The 23112-nt window shown below is 47.5% G+C and overlaps 1 protein-coding gene and 1 pseudogene across 1 annotated transcript; one reads left to right on the forward strand and one right to left on the reverse strand.

Annotated features, from left to right (window-relative positions):
- Positions 1–2351: 2351 nt before the first annotated feature.
- On the forward strand, positions 2352–3118 carry LOC136459126 (calcium-binding protein PBP1-like). The gene has a single exon (XM_066459028.1). It carries the CDS (start codon positions 2606–2608, stop codon positions 3080–3082), a length of 477 nt encoding a protein of 158 aa, XP_066315125.1. The 5' UTR covers positions 2352–2605; the 3' UTR covers positions 3083–3118.
- Positions 3119–3479: 361 nt separating this feature from the next.
- LOC136459125 (frataxin, mitochondrial-like) lies at positions 3480–5286 on the reverse strand (annotated as a pseudogene).
- Between the last annotated feature and the right edge of the window lie 17826 nt (positions 5287–23112).

A 23112-nucleotide genomic window follows, 5' to 3' on the forward strand; every position in this document is an offset into this window, starting at 1 on the left:
AATTCTTCCACTTAGGAGAAGTATAGCCACTTAGACTCCGTCGATAAGGAGGGTAAATCAAGAAATAAGCACTACATTCACCGCCAGGTGAAGTGTAGCCACTTAGTCCCCGAGATTGTTGGAAGATGAAGAATGAATCTTGTAGCAGGGTCAAAGAAAATAAGTCTGAAAGCTTGCCAATGTCATATATCATGTGCGTATCAAGACCCCAGACGTGTTGTCCAAGATCAGCACCCTGTTCTGAACAGCATGGAGCAAGCTGATAACACACTAATGAGACGTAGAAAGATTCGACCGCCAAGGGAGTCCCTAGGTTAGCTGGCGACGCTTGCACGAAGAATCGGGACGCCGAGGAGTCCCTAGCTTAGCGAACGATGAAGCGATGGACAATCCGACCAGTTGGTTGGTGAAGAAACGTGCGCCGAGCAGCCCAACCAACTGGTCGACGACGAAGTGACGGAATGCTGAGGAGTCCCCAGCTTAGCTGGCGAGCCCCAGCATAGCTGATGAAGAAACGACGGACAATCCGACCCGTTGGTTGGCGAAGAAACGTGCGCCGAGTAGCCCAACCAACTGGTCGGTGACGAAGTGACGGAACGCCGAGGAGTCCCTAGCTTAGCAGGCGAGCCTCAGCGTAGCTGACGGTGAAGCGACGAACAATCCGACCAGTTGGTTGGCGAAGAAACGTGCGCCGAGCAGCCCAACCAACTGGTCGGCGACGAAGTGACGGAACGCCGAGGAGGAGTGAGTGCCAAGCAGTCCGACCAACTGGTTGGCGGTGAAGTCCATCTGACAGGTGGTCCGACCACCCGGACATCTTGTCCAGTCCCTGAGCGTAGGCTCGTTGTTCGAGCCGTGCCCCTGTGGAACAAATGTGTAGAATAGGTAGTATATGATATAAAATATATGAACTCGGCGATGAATCAGTAATGGTGATGAAATAGCATATTCAGCTCGGCGATCGGTTGGTGTGAACACTTAGTGTTATTCTGAAGATGTGTTTATATTTAATATAAACCGTCCGACCAGTTAGTGTGTAGCTGAATCTCCAGCCCTAGCTAGCCTGTTAACCATAACGCGGAGCGCGAAGCCCGTGTGCGTGTTGGAAGAACAAAGCGTCGCCAAGGAGACACTTCTGGCTACCCATAATGCAGAGGGCGGACGCTCATGCACATGTAGGGAGAAGCCGGAGACAGGGCCGTCTTTGTAGGCGTCCGAGCATCAACGTGACTGTCCCGCAAAGACTAATGGAGATAGAGTCAACGGTGGAGTCAATGCCTATACGGCTGGTCGGCAGCACGACAGACGGACTAAGGGGGTGTTTGGTTCCACGGACTAAATTTTAGTCCCTGTCACATCAGATGTTTGGACACTAATTTAGAGTATTAAATATAGACTAATTACAAAACTAACTGCACAGATTGAGACTAATTTGCGAGACGAATCTATTAAGTCTAATTAGTCCATGATTTGACAATGTGGTGCTACGGTAAATATGTGCTAATGATGGATTAATTAGGCTTAATAGATTTATCTCGTAAATTAGTCTCCATCTGTGTAATTAGTTTTATAATTAACTCATGTTTAGTCCTTCTAATTAGCATCCGAACGTCTAATGTGACAGAGGTTAAACTTTAGTCTCTGGAACCCAACACCCCCTAATAAAAGATGGTGAGGACCTTGGCCTGTCCCAAGGAGCCTATATTGGGTAATTGGGTTATGAAGTTTGTGGCAGTAATAGTAGGACGGTCCAGCTTGCTAAGCCGAACTGGATGTACTGAACTCTAGAGCCGGGCTGGGCAAAACGAACGAAAGATGTTGGGCATTTTAGTGGGCCGGCAATGCCTTTCTCTCTATTCCGTCTCTATATCACAGAACACACTGAAAAGGTATCCTTTTTTTTTGAGAGAAAAAAAAAGTGTAAGTCCCCTGGAAAAAAAAACAGACCAGGAAGAAATTAAGTGATGGGCAACAGTGCTAAGTTCCAAAGAAAAGGTGATGGGCAAGTATTCTCCTATGGTGGGCAAGTACGAGGACAAAATAGTAGGAAAGAGATCCCTTCGCGCTCTTCAGTTCATCGTATGGGCGATGCCAAGCACGTCACACATGGCAAATAAGATGAAACTGTCGAGGAACCATAAGCAAACACCAAGCCGATCATAGCCTTGAACGAAGTTTCTATGTTCAGCAGACCGCACCAGAATGGAACCCTCATCGTTTCATATCCTATGCGGTCATAATCTTTGTGCATATCACCAGGATACCTGACGTTTTGGGCCCACACATGACACCGGACTCCAGATCACAAATTATTATGAGCATCAGCCACCGTCTTCTGTTCATAACAGGACTTCCGGCCACAGCCAGTATCCGTTTTCTTATATGATCTAAACATTTAAGCCCCTGTTTACGTAAGTCAACTGCGAAAAAGAAAGAGAAGAAACAAGACCCGTTCAAGCAACCAATCTTTGAGATCTCGCGGAAGCCAGCTAGCCTTGTGTGCTATTTCGCAGAAACCAAACCAAAACCACCGGACGCAGCAACCACCTGGAGATAGGCAGATGGGGGATGCGGGAAGCCTGCAATTACCTGTACTTCGGTTGGCATGCACGGGGAGACTGCTTCCGAGAACCTCCATGGATTCACGCATCCCCCTTATATAACCAACTACCTCCCTCTCCATCACCCATCTACCACAGCCATTGTCAGATCTTCAATCTTCACCGTGATCTCCCAGGACAATTCCAGTTCGGGCTCAGACAAGGGCTCCTCCATGCAGTTCCAGGACTTCCTGCCGTTGATGGCGAGGAAGCTCGGGGTGGAGGGGCTGATTCAGGAGCTCTGCAAAGGGTTCCAGATGCTCATGGAACCCAGGACAGGCAAGATCACCTTCCAGAGCCTGAAGCAGAATGTGGCCAGGTTCGGGCTTGGAGAGCTCCGCGATGATGAGCTCCTGGAGATGGTGAGGGAAGGGGATCTGGACGGGGATGGGGCACTGGATCAGATGGAGTTCTGCATTCTCATGGTCAGACTGAGCCCTGAGCTGATGGAAGAAGAGGCACACAGGATGTTTCAATATTGATGTAATTTGATCCTTGTTACTTAGTAGCTAGTGCAACAGAATATAGTGATCTTTCGTCAATTTGGTCCAACCCCAATGTGATATTGAATTCAGAAACACTAATGTAGTCTGACAAACTGACTCATATTATGATACTAACAAAAGGTGAAAATTATACAACAAAGTACCATGAGCATTCACTTGTGGTCTCTAGGGCATCTCGAAGCAAAGATATGTGCCTGATGTTTACTTTGTCCCGTTATCAGCGAAGGAAATTATTTATCCTGAACAGTGTGCAAATGTGCAGAACAAAATTTTGTGAATAACCATATTACAAGAGGGTTGTCTCATTCATACTTTACCTCAAGTGCACTGCTCTCCATCCAACCTAGTTGTGTGGTATTTCATGTACTACAGTACTGTTATGAAAGTTCTACTGGAGTACGGCAGAGCTCACCAATCTCCTTCTCCAGAAGCTGCACAAGATTCACTCCAGTTCGCTTGTATATCCAACCATTAGTTGCCACATCCCAGTCAAACCTAGAAGGCCCACTGCATGCATATCCAGGTAGCTTTTTTATATATAAGATATAAGGATAAAGACGGCAGACAATTCAATTAAGAGCTTTTGGGTGTTGTACAAGATATCCAATTGTGGGTCTATTTGATTGGAAATCAAGAATGGATAAATTTCAGAGCCACGTCATAAGATGCATAGCCTACCGGGTAAACCAAACCACATATCACAAATGATCACTGTCTTCTATTAAAAAATATCATGTGTTCCTTCCCAAAAAAAGGCATGTACCCACAGTGACAGGTTCCTGAAACTATATGCCTATCAAACTCAAGGGTCCAATACATAATGAAACGAACAACAACTGAGATACTAAGATGCATTGTATTACCTTACATGTGAAGAAAGCCAGATTTGTCTGTTTGGTGTTTGCTTGTTTACAACATACGTCCCCAAATCCCCAAGCCTCAGTGTCAAAACCTGATTCTAGAATGTCAAGGAAAAGAGAAGGATGCATCAATAATTGAATACATGAAAAAGAAAACACATAATCGCAAGATTCACATGATTCTCCATAACATGCTGCAACTAACCCCATAGTCTATGTCGAAACCATCCATCTGAATGGAGTCACCGTATTCCTAAAACGGCGACATGAAGAATAGTATTGGTCAAAGGTATGGTGACTTAACATCTTCTAAGAAAGTTTTTGCTCAAGTGCTGAGATTTGAAGACCGTATCACTACCTCAAGTTTTTCAAGCAAGTCATGAATCGTCTCATCTGCTAATTTGTGAAACTCATCCTCTTGCATTATCAACCTGTTCAATGTGCACAGTCATATAATCAATAAATACCCCATGCGACAAAAAACTATATGGCGAGTCTCACGTAACCAAACTAGAACAATATATAAAGTAAAAACAGTAAACATACTGAAGATCAGATTTTACTCTAAATTGTTGTGATCAACTTTTCCACATTTCAGTTGGTTGATTCAAGCAACTGTTATCTCTCCTAGCAACCTGTATTATCCTTTATCCATTGACACTATATTGGAAAATTACATTGCGTTTTGAGTACCTAATTTAGGTTACCAATTGACACTGGTGGAGGCCACAAATACAACAAAACATTTTCGTCCCAAGGAAGTCAGAATTCGTAGAGACCACAGATCCAAACAAAAATTGCTATAGCAAACATCCTACGATCTTACAAGTATGATGTATCCAATTTCTCCATCGGACCCATTCGCACTTGAAAGCTTTCCAAACTACCCTAGAGTGCATAAATAGATGGAATAATAATAATAACGTGCTGAGGCTGCGAGGTCGAGAAACAAACTTGTAGTGCACCGCAGATGGGCCGGGCGCGTCACCGGCGGCGGACTGTGTCGAGAGGCGCGTTGACGAGATGGTCCTCAAAGAGAACAGAAGAGCCGCTGGAGACCCGCCCGACGGCAGCGGCGGCCGCGAGGGAGCGAGAGGTGGTAGCTACAGGGAGATCGGCGGCCCAGAAGAGCTGCTGAGTGCGGGACCGGAGCCGCCTCCCGGAGGCGAGGCCTAGGAGAACCTTACGCGACGACATGGTTAGCGCCGCCGCCTGTGTGTGCGCCCGCGCAGCAGCCTACGGTAGCCAGAGAGGTGGCGCAGCCCTGCTCCGACGGCCACGGACTGGTGTGGAGCGGGCGAGCGGCGATGGCCTCGTACTGTGCCCACAAGGCCGCAATCGGGTCACGTGACGAGACGTCCACTGGAACCCTACCTAACATGCGCCTGCTTCTGCTTTCCCTGGGCGCTGGCCCAACGCGTTCAAAGTATGGGCCGTTGGGCTGGTCCGACCGAAGGCGATGACAGCGCAGCCCACTAGTCTCCTTTGCACTAAATGCGTTTACAATTTTATTGTCTCCTCGTGGAAAAACTAAAATTTTACCCATTTTTATATCTTGCGAAGGGATTAACATGTGAAGAGGTGGCTGGTGATGTACTCCGGCTGCTTAGTGATCTGAAGCGAGGTGGCCTGGATCAGCCAACCCGAGCCTCCAGAGCAACACAGAAGTGGACACCGCCACCTGAGGGGCAACTGAAAATCGATACTGATGGTGCTTTTGTCAAGGAAACGCTGAGCGGCGGATGGGGATTTGTTGTCCGGGATCATCAAGGAGAAGTGGTTGCTGCTGGGGCCGGAAGATCAGGAGTGGTGCTGGATGCTTTTACAGCAGAAACAACAGCCTGTGCCAATGCTCTCCAAACGGTGACTGATTTCGGGATCTCGCGGATTCAATTGGAAATGGATTGTTCTGCACTGCGGCAGGCTTTTTGCACATCCCACATGGATTTTGCTGCTTGCGGGATGCTCATCAAGGATGTCCAGGCTCTTCCCCATGACCACTTCATGTGTAGTGATATCCGAGAATGTAATTCAGCGGCACATAATCTTGCTAGTCTGAGTTTGGGTTGGGACCCGGGTGAATCCTTTGTTTGAACAAGCCCCCTCCAAGAATTTGTAATGAACCTTGTGTCTCGCGATGTTGTCGAGTCACCGGTTATAATGACAAGGCCCTAGAGCCATGGCTTGGAATAAAAAAAAAGTATGTTCTTCCTCATATTTAATGCGAATGTTATAGCCTGGGAATTCGACAGTCAATAGGCAAGTCGAGGCCATGTCCCCAGCGCAATGGTTAGGAGATCCGGAAAATCCGGAGTCCCCGTGCTGGTGATTCTGAAGATGATCGCACGCCCGACCCTGATCTAGATCACCTCGCCGGAGATCCAAGGTTTGCTACCGCCGGTGACCACGTTGGTCTCGGCGTCCATGCTACGCCACCGGCCACCGCATATCGCCGGTTAGCCGATCCGGCGTCGTCGACCACAAAATTTTCCCATTAGGGGTAAGCGCCGCTTAGGAACCCTAGGTCGGGACTGATTTGGTGTGCGTGCTTTGCCTCATGCGCGCGACACATCCTTGTTTCTCTTTCTCCGATCTGCAGGCCATGGCCACGATCGGTAGTGGAGCCCCGGTTGAACCGGAGACCAATGTTGCTGAATTGCTGCGGAACCTGAACTTGATAGCCGAGGAAGGGGACGTTGCGACTTTCAGCGATGATGAAGATGCTGGGGAGGACTCGGTGGTGGAATGGGCGCTAGTTGGTAAGATCCTCTCAATGACGACAGTGCACGCGACCACGACCTTCCGTGCGATGAAGCCGGCCTGGGGGGAACCCCTATGGCCTGAAGATTAGAACAATCGGTGAAAAGGAAGAAAATCTTTTTGTTGCTGAATTCAATTTCTAGTAGGACATGGAGCGGGCGCTTGGCGGCTCTCCATGGATGGTGGGGAAACATGCCCTGTTGTTACAACACTATGACGAAAGGCTCAAGCCATTGGAGATCAAGTTTGGTCGTCTGGAGATATGGGTTCGAATTTTGAAAGTGGCCCTTCCCTTCGTGCTCGTGTAGCCATTGAAGTAGCAAACCCCTTGAAGAGGGTGTGCTATTGAAGACGAGGAAGGATGCGGAACCGGAATGGTTTGACATACAATATGAGAAGCTTCCTTTCTATTGTCTCTCGTGAGGCATCATGGGACACTCGGAGCTGGATTGTGGACAGCCAGTTGTTCGTAGCACTGCGGGCAGACTACCTTATGATATCAAACTCAGAGCTCCTAAGGTGAAAAAGAAGAAACCTCAAAGTTTCCCAGCAGCTGCAGCGGAGTCCTATGGAAGTGGATCATCGACAGGCTCTAAGCAGTCGCGGGGGTCGATGTCTAAATCTGAAGACCCACGACCCTCCGATCCGAAGGCTGGTTCGGTGAGGGATTAGGAGGAAGAAGTTATCTCACCTCTGAAAGCATCGGCAACTGGGAGGAAAGATGGCAATGTACGTGCAGCAAATGCGAATCGCCAACTTTTCCAAGCCCAGAAAGAAAATTCTCAGATTGTTCTAAGGAAAAGGAAGGCGAAGGGCTCTGATCCTAGTTCTTCGTTGCCACCGGATCTCAACCTTCCGACTGTTGATCAGGCCTGCTGTTGATACGTCGGCATTAGTTCCGCTGGGCTGGTATCTGAGAGAGTTACTCAGCTGGGCAGAAGCACTGAGGAGATTGGTGCACAGGCACCGGAGGAATTACTGAAAAAGCAAAAAAAGGTCAAAGTCTCAAACAATTGTGCAATCAGCGGCGACTGCAGATGGCAGTCCCCGCCGGGCACAATGAAAACCCTAAGTATGAACTGCCGGGGCTTGGGGCGGCCCGAGGCAGTTCAAGAAGAGCGTAGCTTGATACAGCTACATCGCCCAGTGGTGGTTTTTCTTTCGGAGACGAGACTGTTTTCTAATAATGTTCAGGTTTTGAGGAGTAACCTAGGATTCCCTAATGGAGTGGGAGTTGGTAGCTTTGGCCGGGAAGGGGGTCTCGCCCTTCTTTGGTCGAATGAGGTCTGTGTGAAGCTACAATCGTATGACAAGCTTCATATAGATGTGATGGTGGTTGACCCAAACCCAACTACGGGTGCGGATCGTTGGCGATTCACTAGTTTCTACGGTGAAGCGAGGCGTGAACACCGACATCGTAGCTGGGAGTTGATGGAGTTCCTGAAAAAACAGAGTGGTGCTCTTTGGCTCTGTGCCGGGGATTTCAATGAGATTCTAGACGCTCAGGAGCAATTTGGTGGAGTGTCGAGGCCGGAGAGGCAGATGGACGGCTTCCATGACGCTATAAATTTGTGTGGCTTTTCTGATTTGGGTTTCTTGGGTCTACCCTATACATGGGATAATCGCCAGCAAGGAAACCAGAATATTAAAGTGAGATTGGATCGAGCTTTGGCAAATGTGGCTTTCTCGGACATGTACAGAGATACCAAGGTATGGCATGTGCAAACCACCGAGTCTGATCATTGTTGTCTAATCATTGAATGCTATCATTCTAAGAGAGGCAGGGGCAGAAGGAGACGACGATTCAAATATGAGAATATGTGGCATCGAGATCCCTCTTATATGTAGTTGGTGAAAGATTCCTGGGGTGATGCTCATTCGGTCCATGATATGAATCACCTACAAGTGAAGCTAGGATGTATGCAAACGTCCTTCAATCAGTGGGAGCAGTCGGTATTTGGTTTTGTCAAAAAAGAACTGAAGGAACTCCGTAGAGAATTGGAGGACGAGCGGAGCCGCGCTCTATACACTGGTCCATCCCGACGTGAGAAGCAGATTATGGCCAGAATCTCCAAACTGATGGACAGAGAAGAGATAATGGCCAAACAACGTTCGCGGATCACTTGGCTAAAAGAAGGCAACCGCAATACCAAGCTGTTTCAGACAAAAGCGAAGGAACGGGCCAAGACCAACCAGATTACCGCTCTGCAGACACCCAATGGTGACCTGGTGTGGACAGAAGGAGCTGGAGGTTTTAGCTAGGGATTTTTATAAAGAGCTGTTCATAGCGCAGCCTAATTCAGCACAAGAACATGTGCTGGCCCATGTCCCAGTACGAGTGACATCCCTGATGAATGAGGAGCTGGAGCGCCCCTATTCTACACAGGAGGTGGAACGCACTACTAGATTCATCAGTTTCTTTGTCGAGTGCTGAGCCAAATTACACTCGGCAAAGAACACACGGCAAAAAATTGACCGGCAAAGTCTTCTTTGTTGAGTGTCTTTTATCGAGCACTCGGCAAAGGCTTTGCCGAGAGCCCCGGGGGCACTCGGCAAAGAAAAGCGACCGTCACGGTGTCGGCCCCGTTGACGCTCTCTTTGCCGAGTGCTAACCCTGCAGGCACTCGGCAAAGATTTTTTATTTTTTTAAAAAAAATTCTTTGCCGAGTGCCCCTTGGTCGGCGCTCGGCAAAGTTTGAATTTTTTTTAAAAAAAAAATCTTTGCCGAGTGCCCTCTGGCCGGCACTCGACAAAGTTTGAATTGTTTTTTTTTAAAAAAAATTCTTTGCCGAGTGCCCTCTGGCTGGCACTCGGCAAAGTTTCTTTCCCGAGTGCCCTCTGGCTAGCACTCGGCAAAGTTTGAATTTTTTTTTAAAAAAATTCTTTGCCGAGTGCCCTCTGTCTGGCACTCGGCAAAGTTTAAATTTTTTTTAAAAAAAATCTTTGCCGAGTGCCATGGTCTTGGCACTCGACAAAGCTGGAAAAATGTTTTTTCAGCTTTGCCGAGTGTCGTGACCATGACACTCGGCAACGGGTCCTTTGCCGAGTGCAACACTCGGCAAAGTAACCCAAAACGGCATTTTTTGATTTTTTTTACATTCCATCATGACAAATAAATTCATACAAACATATATCACATATATATCTCATCCATCACATATATATCTCATTCATCCACACATCCATCCGCACATATCACATCCATCACAATATATATCACACATATAATAATAAGTGCTCAAGTCCATCCAAATAAATCCACAAGTCCATCAAAGTCCACAAGTGCATCACAAGTATATCACAAGTCCATCAACAAGTGAACAACAAATAAAAAAAATACAACGTGCACTCATCTCGGCCACTGCGACTGTGGTGAAGGTCCAGCTCCATCATTCGGAGGTACATGAGGTGGATTATTCGAACCACCGTCAGATAAAGACTGCACAAAGGAGTAAAGATTGCATGTGAGACAAGATTATTTGATAGCTAATCTAGGAAGGTAGAGGCCATACAAGCAAAGCACAAGCGAAAGTAAAAAACTTTCATACTCACAGGAGTAGCTACAACTGCAGGACGCGGAGGCGGAGGTGGAACCAACAGCCCAGCTGGCAGAGAGAAGCCCACACGTTGCCCAAGCCCTTGTAGGAACTCCGTAATATCCGTTAGCCTCTGCGCCTGGGCCTGCCGCTTGGTCCGCTCGGCGTCCAGCTGGGCCGCCAGCTCCTGACGTTGCCTCATTTCTTGTTCCAGCCGGGCCTGCAATATTTCACTCTAATATTTCAGTAATGCAAAGCTAGTTAAGGTGTGTAAAGATCAATATATGATGAGTAAAACATGAATAACCTCGAGTGCGTCGATCCGGTGCTGTGCAGCGATCGGCCGTGTGCGAATGGCCGGGCTCTCGCTCGTGCTCCGTGCTCGAATCTGGGAGAGAGAGAGGGAGTAGAGGCCGTGTTGATGATGCCGTCACCAAGCCAGAACCGCCCATGCTTCTTGCCTTGCCCCACCCTCATGACGGCCTCTCCATCGAAGTCCTGGGTGCTCGGATCATAGTCTGACCCATGGAGTGACCTCGCCACCTCAGTATACTCACTGATGCGGAAGTGGACGCTCGGGTTCATGTATGCCTCGGGCGGGTCCTCCAGGTTAAAGGAGACGTCAGACGTCGCCTTGCCCTTGTGGGCCATACACTATGTCTGGAAGTCCGAGCAAGTCTGGTCACTATGTGACGCCGACTGCGAGAAAGATAACACGATGATTAGAAATTAGGCAAAACTGAGCGTCACAATAGATAAATGAATTCGCGTACCCATGCTTGTTTGTATCCAGCGAGGCTACGGCTGCCTTGATGGTGTGCTGGACCTTGCATCTGCAAACGACGGTCCCGGGCATCCCTGTGCATCTTGAGGTACTCCTCCGTGAACCACCTCTCCACCATCATGGCCTAGAACTCAGGATACGCTTGGCACCACCAGGGAATCATCTACATGTCATCAAGTATTGGACATATAAGAAGATCAAATTAAACCAACTTAATCTCAAAATGAATCAATATTGATGTTCTTCATTTACCTCAAGGTACTGCTCCCGGGTCAGCTACATCTCTCTTGCGTCTTTCTTGATTTTCCTCTCTCCAAGCTTCGACCCGTAGTAGGTTACGATGGCCTGGATGCACACCTCGTGATGCATGTCGGTGACGAGTTTTTTATAGGCTTTGGTAGTCACCTGCTCCGCCCTGGCCTCAAATCCCTCCTCGCATCTGTAATAAGTCTGCATACAAAAGCGATGTATCCATTCATTATTTCAAGAAAAGTCCAATGAATGCGACGTATTGAGCAATGTTGTGCGATGGAGACTTACCCAAAACTCTGCCTTCACCCGCGCCGCCTTGTTGGGGTACTCCGCATCGAGGGCAACGGCGTAGTGGTCAAACGAGTAGGCCGGCTCCGTCTTCGATGCGTACGTGACAATGCCGGGGAAGTGTTGCCTACATAGAAGACCCAGGATGCCGTTGACTAGCCGTGCGCTACCACCCGACACAAACCACCCAGTTCCTACACAAGTGATTAAGAAAAATTAATAGTTTTTTCATCATATCATATGAAGTAGTGGTGATAACATATAAAGTTACTTACTTTTGTCCTTTGGGGCGAATCACTGGGCGTTGGTGAAGAAGTGGAACCTATGGGAGGCTCGCAGGACCTCGCAAGTAGACACTCGAAGAGGAGTCAGAGGAAGCGGAACCCGTGCCTGCCGCCTCCCCCTCCTCCTCCTCCTCCTCCTCCTCATCTGTCTACCGAACCAGCTCCTTGTCTGACTCATCCATGGGTGCCACCTCCTCCTTCGGCTCCTCCTCACGCGGCGTGGGAGGAGACGGCCCCCTCCTACGACTGGCGGTCCTCCTTTTCCTCCTCCTATCCGATCCCTCCATCGCCCCCTCCGCCTCCTCCTGCAGCCGGCATGGTATTTGATAAATCGAGTTCACGGACCTATGACGGTCGCCCGCCATCTTTGTTCAATCACCTGCAACAAAAAACAAGACATAATTAGAAATAGGTGCAAAAATGAACAAAACATAATTACAAAAAACATAGTAATACATGTATTAGAAATATATGCAAAAATGAACAAAACATAATTACAAAAAACATAGTATTACATGTATTAGAAATAATCTTCATGATTGAGATTAGCTGGATCATAGGTATCGTCATCACTATTAACATTGTCCAACTCATAAACACTATCCGAAGGAGGAATGTTGTCTTCATTGTCATTGCCTAAACGTAATCGCTCAAGCATTTGTATGTCCTTTAGATTTCGCACCTCATCTCTAGCGTCCTCGTCATCATCCCTTTCATTGTCTACTTCCATTTCTATCTCTTCGGTTAAGTCTATGTCATAACCGGTAAATGACTTGACCCTAACGGCACAGCCGTTTGCAACCTGTCTCAACTCGTCACTTATAGGCACATCAGTTTGAGCTTTCTGTTTGAACCAACAAATGAAATCGGGGCTCTCTAGTCCTACACCCCATGAAAGAAGGGTATCATTTTCTTGCGGGGTAGGTTGCCTTGATCCATGCCAGGATTAACGAAGAAATTCCCTGTACCAACGAGAAACAAGGGGGTTGGACGAAGAAACAAGGACATACGGCGAAATGAAACAAGTTCATTTAGAACTTACCCAATGAACGGCTACACCTCGACAAGGTTGGTCAACACATATAGCATGATACCGCGCCACTCTTCATTTTTCAATTGCTTAGTGGTCGATGCACTTGCGCTTCCGAGTTGCCCTTGGAAAAGGCTGAGGTTCGATTCATTTTTGCCAGCATTGTAACAAGGGGGTGGATTATAAACGCTAGGAAGGTTCTCAGTGTAGTATTTCTCTGTGAAGTTCGACACCTCCTCTAGAATGTATGCCTCTGCAATGGAAGCCTCAATTTTGGCTTTATTTCTACAATTTTTGCAAAGAGTCTTCAGACATCTCTCGATTGGATAGCACCATCAGTTCTGCACGGGCCCCCCATCCGTGCCTCATACGGGAGGTGCACAATCAAATGCTGCATCAACAAGAAGCAACCGGGTGGAAAGATCTTCTCCAACTTACAGAGCAACACGGGTGCCACTTTTTCCAAGTCATCAATGACGGTCCGAGAGAGCTCCTTGGCACAAAGCTGGTGGAATAAGTATCTCAACTCTACCAGCACTTGCTAGACATGCTCCGGGACATAGCCTCGAACCATCACCGGAAGAAGCCGCTCAATCTATATGTGGTAGTCATGACTCTTCATCCCGTTGACTCGTAGAGTGCCTAAGTTCACTCCCCTCTTTAGATTCGCTGCATACCCATCAAGGAACATTAGTGTCTTGATCCATTCAAGTACTTCCCTCCTTTGGTCCTTTTTCAAGACGAAATCGGCCTTAGGCCTTCTCCAGGTCTTGCCACGACTAGGAGGCTGCATCTCTTGATTTGGTCTACCGCACAACGTTGCCAGGTCCACTCTAGCCTTAGGGTTGTTCTTAGACTTTTTAGTGTCCATGAGTGTTGCCCAAATTGCCTCGGTGACATTCTTTTTAGTGTGTATTACATCAATGTTATGTGACAGAAGAAGGTCATCGAAATAGGGGAGCCTCGTAATGCTCGAGATATGAGTCCACATATGTTGCTCACCATATCCCACAAAACCACCTTCTTCATTGGGCACGAGAGCATCTATCTGAGCATGAACCTCGGCACCAGTCATCATCCATGGTGCAGGGTTTGTCACTTTGACACCTTTCATAAAGTTCTTGATGTCTTGTCTGAATGGATGGTCAAGAGGTAGGAATTGACGATGTCTGTCGAACGAGGAATACTTGCCACCCTTCTGCAACCAAATGAACCTCACACCTTCCTTGCATATTGGGCATGGGAACTTCCCGTGAACACACCAGGCGCATAATATCCCATACGCCAGGAAGTCATGCAGGGAGTAGTGGTAACAAACGTGCATTTTGAAGGTTGTCTTTGTAGCTCGATCGTATGTCCATACCCCTTCCTCCCAAGCACGGACCAATTCATCAAACACGGGCTCCATGAACACACCCATATTACTCCCTGGGTGTCCAGGAATTATCAACGACAAGAATATGTTATGTCGTTGAAACGAGACACCGGGGGGGGGGGGGAGATTAAGGGGGATAACGAAGACCGGCCAACATGTGTATGGGGCAGACATCATTTCATAAGGATTGAACCCATCTGTTGCTAGCGCGACACGTACATTACGAGCCTCATCTGCTTTGTCATGATGTTTATCATTAAAGCGGATCCAAGCTTCACCATCAGATGGATGTACCATCTTGTCAGGATTGTACCATTTGCCATTTTTGTGCCATGTCATCTATTTCGCTTCCTCGGTCATGTATAGCCGTTGGATCCTCAGTAGGAACAAAAGGTACCGTAGGATTTTCACAAGGACCATAAGTTGCCTCTTCTGGCCATCATCAGAGTCTATCTCTAGGTACCTAGAGGATTTACACTTTGGACAGAACTTTACATGCTCGTGTTCTTTCCTAAATACGACGTACCCCTTCGGACAAGCATGTATCTGCTCATACGACATCTTAAGTGCACGAAGGAGTTTCTGTGACTCGTACATGCTCTTTGGCAGAATATGGCCCTCTGGAAGTAGGATGCCAATCACGACCAACATCTTATCAAAGCCAGGTCGACTCAAGTTTAACTCGGACTTCAACCCCATTAAGCGTCCAATAGCATCCAGTTGAGACACCGTTGACCGGTCATGAAGGGGTTTCTATGCCGAGTCCATCATGTCATAGAACATCTATGCGGCTGCCTCCATCTCCTCCTTCTCACGTCCCTCATCGAACTGTCATTGGTGAAAGTCATCTAACATGTCTGCTACCCTGGCATCAGCATCAAAAGCCTCCACCCGTGGTCTCACCACCTCTTCTCTCATATGATGGGCTACACTATGGTGGACCCACCGGGTGTAGTCCGGCGTAAATCCATTCTTCACAAGATGTTTACCCATTTCCACCTTGTTTACCCTTCTCCTGTTTCCACATTTGCTACAGGGACACAAAACTAGGCAATGTCCTTTAGCAGCCTTACCAAATGCACTGTTCAAGAAAGCATCAGTCTTGTTCATCCATTCCGTGGTGTAATCACTCTGACTTCTCTAGCCCGTGTACATCCACCGACGGTCATCCATCCTCTAACATATGTATCAGCGAGTAATGTAACCATCAATTGCATCTACATGGTGTTCCTACTGTCTAATAGGTGAGGATAGGTCCTAATCCCACCCGTAGATGCGTAGATGAGGTTAGTTTCCATGCTCTACTCCTATCCGAGACAGAATTTCGGCAGCACCTCCCCGCTGTTCTCCAGATACACATCCTGCCAAAGAAGAGTGCGTATCCGGAGAACAACGGGGAGGTGATGTCGAAACTCTGTCTCGGACCAGAGCAGACCATGGAAACTAACCCATCTATGCATCCGCGGGCTGTCCAAAAAACGTGGACAATCCGAAACAGATACAGTCATAGATATGCAAAGATCTGCATACCTCCAATCGTATCTCTTTCGAACGGGAGACTTCTAACTGGGTTACGTGATCTACGATCATGATACAGAAAGATGGGTTATACCTAGGGTGGCGGCGGAGTCAGGCTAGCGGGGCCATGGTGGGTCGGTGCAGTGGCGAGGCGATGCGGTGCAGGCAGACCGACACAGCGACGGGAACTCCGACTCGGCTCCAACGGGCTCTTCTCTACAAAAATGGAACAAAATACTATCATTTAAAAAAAATTCAGCAGAACCTCCCCTGCACGGTGAGGTTTCCAAAACCTGCAAAAAACAACGGCACGATGGCCGACAAACACATATGTCTCAAGAGAAGCCATGTAGTTTGGATATCAATCCATGCAGAAGAATATATCCAAGTAGTACCACTACTTCTACTACTACTTCCACTATTGCTACTACTACTTCCACTATTGCTACTACTACTACTACCACTATTGCTACTACTACTACCACTAGTTCTACTACTACTACTACTACCACTACTACTACTACCACTAGTTCTACTACTACTACTACCACTAGTTCTACTACTACTACTACTACCACTAGCACTACTACTACAACTATCACTACCATGACAACAACAAGAGAGAGGGCATACCTGACGGGCGCCGGGGGTAGGGGCGGGCGGCGCTGGGGTCGAGGTCGTCGGAGTCGGGAACGGGGTTGGGCACGGGCGGCATCAGGGTGGGTGGTCCACGGGGCGGGGCCGGGGGCAGGGCCGGCTCCTACTCCTCCTCCTCCTTCTCCTCCTCCTCCTCCCCTCCTCCACCCATCGGCATTGGCGGGCCGGCGTGGGCGAGCTGGCCATGCTCGGCCACACGCGGGCGCGGGGGCAGGGGCTGGCGGGGGTGGGGCAGGCGCTGGCGCGCGGCGCGAGGAGGGGCTGCGGCGGGTGGCGCACGGCGTGGGGAAGGGGGGCGGGCTATGGTGCGCGGCGCGTGGCATGGGGAAGGGGGGCGGGCTACGGCTGCAGCGGCCGGCGCTCGGCGAGCGGCGCGGACGTGGGGCTACGATTGCGGTGGGCGACGCGCGGCGCAAGGGTGGCTGCGGGCGCAGCGCACGGGGATGGGAGGGCGGCGCGCGGCATGGGGAAGAGCGGCGGTGGCGCGCCGGCGGGTGTGTGGGCGGGGCATGGCGGTGCGCGTGTGTGGGAGGGAGGGAGGTAACAGTTCGGTGGTTAAGTGTGGCTGGGCCCTTTGCCGAGTGCCCCGATCTGGCACTTGGCAAAGGAGGCCGGTTTGCCGAGTGCCAGATCGGGGCACTCAGCAAAGGTGTTTTTTTGAAATCTAAACCCTAAACCACACTGCATCTTTTTTTAAAATAAAAAATACAACTTTGTCGAGTGCCAGGCAGAGAGGCACTCGGCAAACATTTTTAAAAAAATTGGCACGCCCAAAGGGAACACTTTGCCGAGTGCCTGGCAGCTGGCACTCGGCAAAGAGCATGTTTGCCGAGTGTCAAAAGATGACACTCAGCAAACCAATTTTTTTTGTATTTTGACCTCCAAACTTTTTCTATAGTCCTCTTGTAGTACTTCGTACTCCATGTCGAAATTTGGTACATTTCCCGAACTGTTTGCTATATTTAGTTAATTTATTTCATTTAATTGAATTTTTTGGAAATTGCAAATTTGAATTGCACGTGCATCGAATAATGGAATTTAATGATTCAAAAAATGATATTCATGGTATTGAGTGTAGTGTGAGGCCGTATCTAGGAACGGACCCAAAATTTCGAACATCTTGTTCACGAAACATGACCACGAACTTGCGGACGAATTGTTTTTAAATTCTACAAAATGCAAACAATGTCCAAAAATCATGAAACTTGTCGAGATGTCATGATATCGTATGTGGAGGATGTGATTAAATTTTGAGAATGTTTGGTGCACGTTATCACATACGGTGCTTACAAACCAGGACATCTCGTACATGATAACATGCACCAAACCTTCTCAAATTTTGATCACATCCTCCACATATGATATCATGACATCTCGACAAGTTTCATGACTTTCGGACTTTGTTTGCATTTTATAGAATTTAAAAACAATTCGTCCGCAAGTTCGTGGTCATGTTTCGTGAATAAGATGTTCGAAATTTCGGGTCCGTTCCTAGATACGGCCTCACACTACACTCAATACCATGAATATCATTTTTTGAATTATTAAATTCTATTATTTGATACACGTGTAGTTCAAATTTGTAATTTCCAAAAAAATTCAATTAAATGAAATAAATTAACTAAATATAGCAAACAGTTCGGGAAATGTACCAAATTTCAACATGGAGTACCAAGTACTATAAGAGGACTACAGAAAAAGTTTGGAGTTCAAAATACAAAAAAAAATTTGGTGACACTCGACAAACATGCTCTTTGCCAAGTGCCAGCTGCCAGGCACTCGGCAAAGTGTTCCCTTTGCCGAGTGTCCGTGGGGACACTCAGCAAAGAGCGTGCCAATTTTTTTTAAAAATGTTTGCCGAGTGCCTCTCCGCCCGGCACTTGGCAAAGTGGTATTTTTTATTTAAAAAAAAGATGCAGTGCGGTTTAGGGTTTAGATTTAAAAAAACACCTTTGCCGAGTGCCCCGATCTGGCACTCGGCAAACCGGCAGCCCTAGTCCTTTGTCGAGTGTCAGGGTCTAGCACTCGGCAAAGAAGTTTTTTGCTGAGTGCCTACCCACCGGCACTCGGCAAACCTAGACGCTAGGCGGCGGCCGTTACCTGACGCCATTTTTGCCAAGCGCCAGAGTTTGCCGAGTGCCTAACACTCGACAAAAAAGGCCTTTGCTGAGTGTCTGGCTTTGCTGAGTGCCTGACACTCGGCAAAGCCTTCTTTGCTGAGTGTATATCGTTGCCGAGTGCGGCATTTGGCAAAATAGCTCTTTGCCGAGTGCCTGACTTTTAGCACTCGGCAAAGAAAGTTGCACTCGACAAAGGCCCTGTTTCCCGTAGTGACGTGCCCTCTTCATGATGGGCGCTAACAAGGCATACAACTGGTTTCTACCAGACGCATTGGGATACAGTCAGTCCAAGTGTCACCAATACAGTTTTGGATTTCCTGAATGGAGGGCAGGCACCGGATGTTTTGAACCGGACAACAATTGTCTTGATTCCCAAAGTAAAACACCCACAAGACCTAAAGAATTTCAGGCCGATATCATTATGCAATGTCATTTACAAGCTATGTTCCATGGTACTTGCTAACTGTTTGCGGGTGTTTCTAGACGAGATTATTTCGAATGAGCAAAGTGATACACCTAAAACAGGATCACTAGCCATAGATCTAGTGCGTCTACTTGCTTTTGGAATAAACAGTGAGTCATAGAACATCTACTGGTACAGGATTAATTGATAGAGTAAGAGAGAGAGGGGTGAAGGGGGTGCAAACCATTGGCCGCCTTCGAGGAAGACGGCCACGCCATCATGGTGCTTGGTGAAGACCCAGTGGCGGTGCTATGTCAAAGGGCGGTGGTGCAGTGGTGATGTTGGCCAGTGGCGGTGCTTCCCATCACTGGCTACGCACCCTCTCTTAGATCGGATTAGGGTTGTGTTGGTGGGGCGACTGTAGCTCAGGTGAACTTCATAGTCTGAGCCACTAGCCTTCACCTTTCTTTTATAGCTCAGTGTGACGGGGGGCCACCAACCATGTAGGGTTGGATGCCCCTGATCAGGGCATGGATCCAGGAGCTCAATTAACCGTTGGGCCAATTGGATAGAGATCATCTAATTTTCTCCCCATTGATCTCACCTTATTACTTAAACTCGACTTACTTACTTTATCTTGTTCCCATTCCATTACAGATCAGTGCATAGAGCATGCCTCATTGTCATAGTTATTTGCCATTAGATTAAACAGCTATAATGCACATCTCTATTTTGAAACAGATTCTTAATTAGGCCCTTATTGTCTAGGAATCATAGGCTTTCCCTTAAACCCATGCTGATCCACGACCCTACGGGGAGCAGACGGCGTAGTGACCGCATGTCCATACTATAGATGATGCGAGTCTCCTCCTGGATTATAGTGGTTGTCGTGTGCTTCCGTCGGGATCCATGCCCAAGGGCAAATGGCGGCGCCCAAAACACTGTAAGACAAATATCGGCGCCTACAACACTATTTGGGCTCTAACATGCCTAGAAGGGCTTAAAGCGCATGTCTTGTCATATCCTAATGGTACTTTCCTATAGGCATGCAGGGTATGGTCCTTGATATTGCGGTTGACTTGAGTGCCCTGCTTTATCTACGCGTGTAGTTATGAAGGAGCAATGCACAGACATCGGGCTAGGCAGAGCTAGCCCTCGGACGTTGGGCGAGGCGGAGCCAACCCCCGGATGTAGGGCGAGGAGGAGATAGCCCCTGTGCATCGGGTGAGGTGAAGCCAGCCCTCGAGGGTTGGGTGAGGCGAAGCCAACCCCCGGGCATCGGGCGAGGCGGAGCTAGCCCTCGGTGGTCGGGCGAGGAGGAGTCTTCCCTCAGACATCGAGCGAGGCGGAGTCTGCCCCCAAATGTTGGGTGAGGCGAAGCCAACCTCCAAACATTGAGCGAGGCGAAGCCATCCCTCCAGGGTCGGGCGAGGTGGAGTCTGCCCCCGGGCGTTGGGCAAGGCGGAGCTAGCCCCCGAACATCGGGTGAGGCAGAGCCAGCCCTCGGGGGTTAGGCGAGGCGAAGTCTCCCCTCAGACATCGGGCGAGGCAGAGCCAGCCCTTAGGAGTCAGCTTGAGGTGGGGCCCATGGTCTCGGTGGATGAACGAGGAGTGACCTAGCAAGCGGTGTAGTCGCGCTCCCGATCGCGTGGATGAATCAACGTTGACGGTCATTAGCTCCTCCTCTTCGAGTACCCTAATATTGGTCCCCGACAACACTCTTCACAGGAAAAGGACCATAGATGTCTATGTGAATTATTTCTAAAATTCCTACACTTCGTTTGGCATCTTTCTTTATTTTCTTAACATACTTTCCTTTTATGCAATCTATGCATTGTTCTAAATCTAAAAATTCTAAGGGCGGAAGAATTGATTTCTTAATCAATCGCTCTATTCTCCCCCTCGAAATATGACCTAAACAACAGTGCCATAATTTTGAAGATACATCATGTACTCTCTTTTCGCTTATTTGTTGCATTCATTGGCGAGAAAGCATTCTCATTCTCAGTACTTACATCATTCACATTCTCAGAAAGTGATAATAAATAAAGCTTGTCTTGTCGGAAGGCAAGACCAACACATTTATTATTATAAACAATCTAACATTTGCCATTACCAAAATGGCAATCATATCCATCGTCATCTAAACGTGACACACTTATTAAGTTTCTTCGCAAAGAGGGTACAAATAGAACATCTGAAAGCTTAAGTAGAAAACCATCAACTAATTCTACAGAAAGATCTCCAATGGCTTCAACTTGAGCTTCAACTCCATTTGCAACTTTTATTCTTCTTTCTTCTCTTTGTAGGGTCCTTCTCGTACGAAATCTCTATAATGAATTTGCAACATGAACAGTTGCACCTGAATCAATCCCCTAAGTAGATTTTGCATAACTTAAATATAGGGATTCATTTATGAATGTAATGAAATTCTCACCTCTCTTTAGCGGGCTCTTTAGAAAGTCTAGACAATCCCTCTAGTAGTGTCCATGCTTCTTGCACCATTTGCACTGATCCTTCTCAACTTGAGCATTGAAGTTCTTCTGATGGTGCTCAGTCTGAGGGGCTTTCCCTTGAGGTTTGGCATTCTTATTGAAGTTCTTTTTCTTATCCTTGACAAGGTTAGCAGAGTCACCCTATGAGGACTTTAGCCTTTCCTCTTCTTGAACACACATTGCGATGAACTTTTCTATATCCCACTTATTAGGTTGCATGTTGTAGTTAACAACAAATGTTTCATATTCCTTTGGCAAGGAAGTAAAAACCAAATAAATCAGGAACTCATCCTTGAGCCCCAAATCCATTGGCTTCAGCTTCAAAGCCATGTTGCTCATCTTCAAAATGTGCTCTCTGATATCGCCATCGGTGTATTTCTCATTGAACAATTTCTTGATCAATGTACTAGCATAAGCCTTGGAAGAGCCAGTGAACTAACTCTCCACCTTCTTAAGGTATTTAGTGGCGGTATCACAGTCTGGGATAGACCCCCTTATAGCATCTAAAATAGTGGACTTGGCCATCATCAAGCACTTGTGGTTCGACATGTCCCACTTCTTGCGCTCGAGATCATACTTCATGCGCACTTCTGCAAGATCTCGTTGCCAAGCAGTGAAATCAGCATCTGACTCATTTTTCCCTCACTGGGTCCACTAGCTTAGTAAGACAAGGGAGGTGAGCGCTAAGTCATTTGCGGACAGCGCAAGTGCAAGCTCATACTTCTCTCACCATACCCTATAATTGCCCCCTTCTAGAGGTGGTATATGTGAGATGAATGCCATTGGGTTGAGTCCTAAAAAACATCGTTAGAGATAGTGAGAAAATATATCATTATAATTGCATGCTTTAATTTAACGTTGGTCAAAATTAAAACATACAATATTCTTATACACTAATTCTACATCACCGTTGGGCAGAAATAGAATTAATGCATGGAAACCTTATGATTAAACATTATAATATTGCTATTATCAATGATTGTCAGAAAAATAATAATATTATACTTTACTGATTAAAATTGACTACTCTGCAAATTAAATTCTCCTATTGGTTCGAATTTAATTAGAAAATTATTAACTTTAACATTGCAGCTGAAACATGAAAAAAAATTCATTATCTATTTTTTAGAAGCATTAAACTTTTCTCAACTATTCTCTGAAAAATTATCCCGTTGGTTCAAATTTTAACAGAGATATTGAACTAGACAAATATCATCAAAATTGCTTCTAAAAAATAAAACTTAAACTCGTAAAAACACTGTTCATGTGGCCCAAACCAGGTGAAACAGTGAATTCTGGCCTGGCCTATTTCTGTTCTTGCGCGCGCTGTGCTTCCCAGGCCGCAACCTGCGCCTGGGTCGGCAAAGACGGCCGCCGCGCGTGCCCGCCTAGGCTGAAACTCGGTCCAATGAATCTGATCCATTCATCCAGATCTGACGGTCGTGCACGCGGTTCGATCGATATAAAAGCCAACGTTGTGGCGGCCCTAGTGAAACCCTAGCCCATTCTCTACTGCCCTTTATCTCTCTTTGCCTCGCTTCGTTCTCTCCTCAGCACAGCAGCAGCGAGCAGCCGAGTGAAAGCAAGCGCGAAGATGGCACCGTCGCTGGTCCCCTTGAGCGGTCTAGGTGGTGGTGCCCTGAT

Source organism: Miscanthus floridulus, chromosome 6 (genome assembly GCF_019320115.1).
Source record: "Miscanthus floridulus cultivar M001 chromosome 6, ASM1932011v1, whole genome shotgun sequence".
Classification (NCBI taxonomy): Eukaryota; Viridiplantae; Streptophyta; class Magnoliopsida; order Poales; family Poaceae; genus Miscanthus; species Miscanthus floridulus.

What these genes read in the sequence shown, in the direction of transcription:
- LOC136459126 (XM_066459028.1), top strand. Translation starts at nt 2,606, where the DNA reads ATGCACGGGGAGACTGCTTCCGAGAACCTCCATGGATTCACGCATCCC.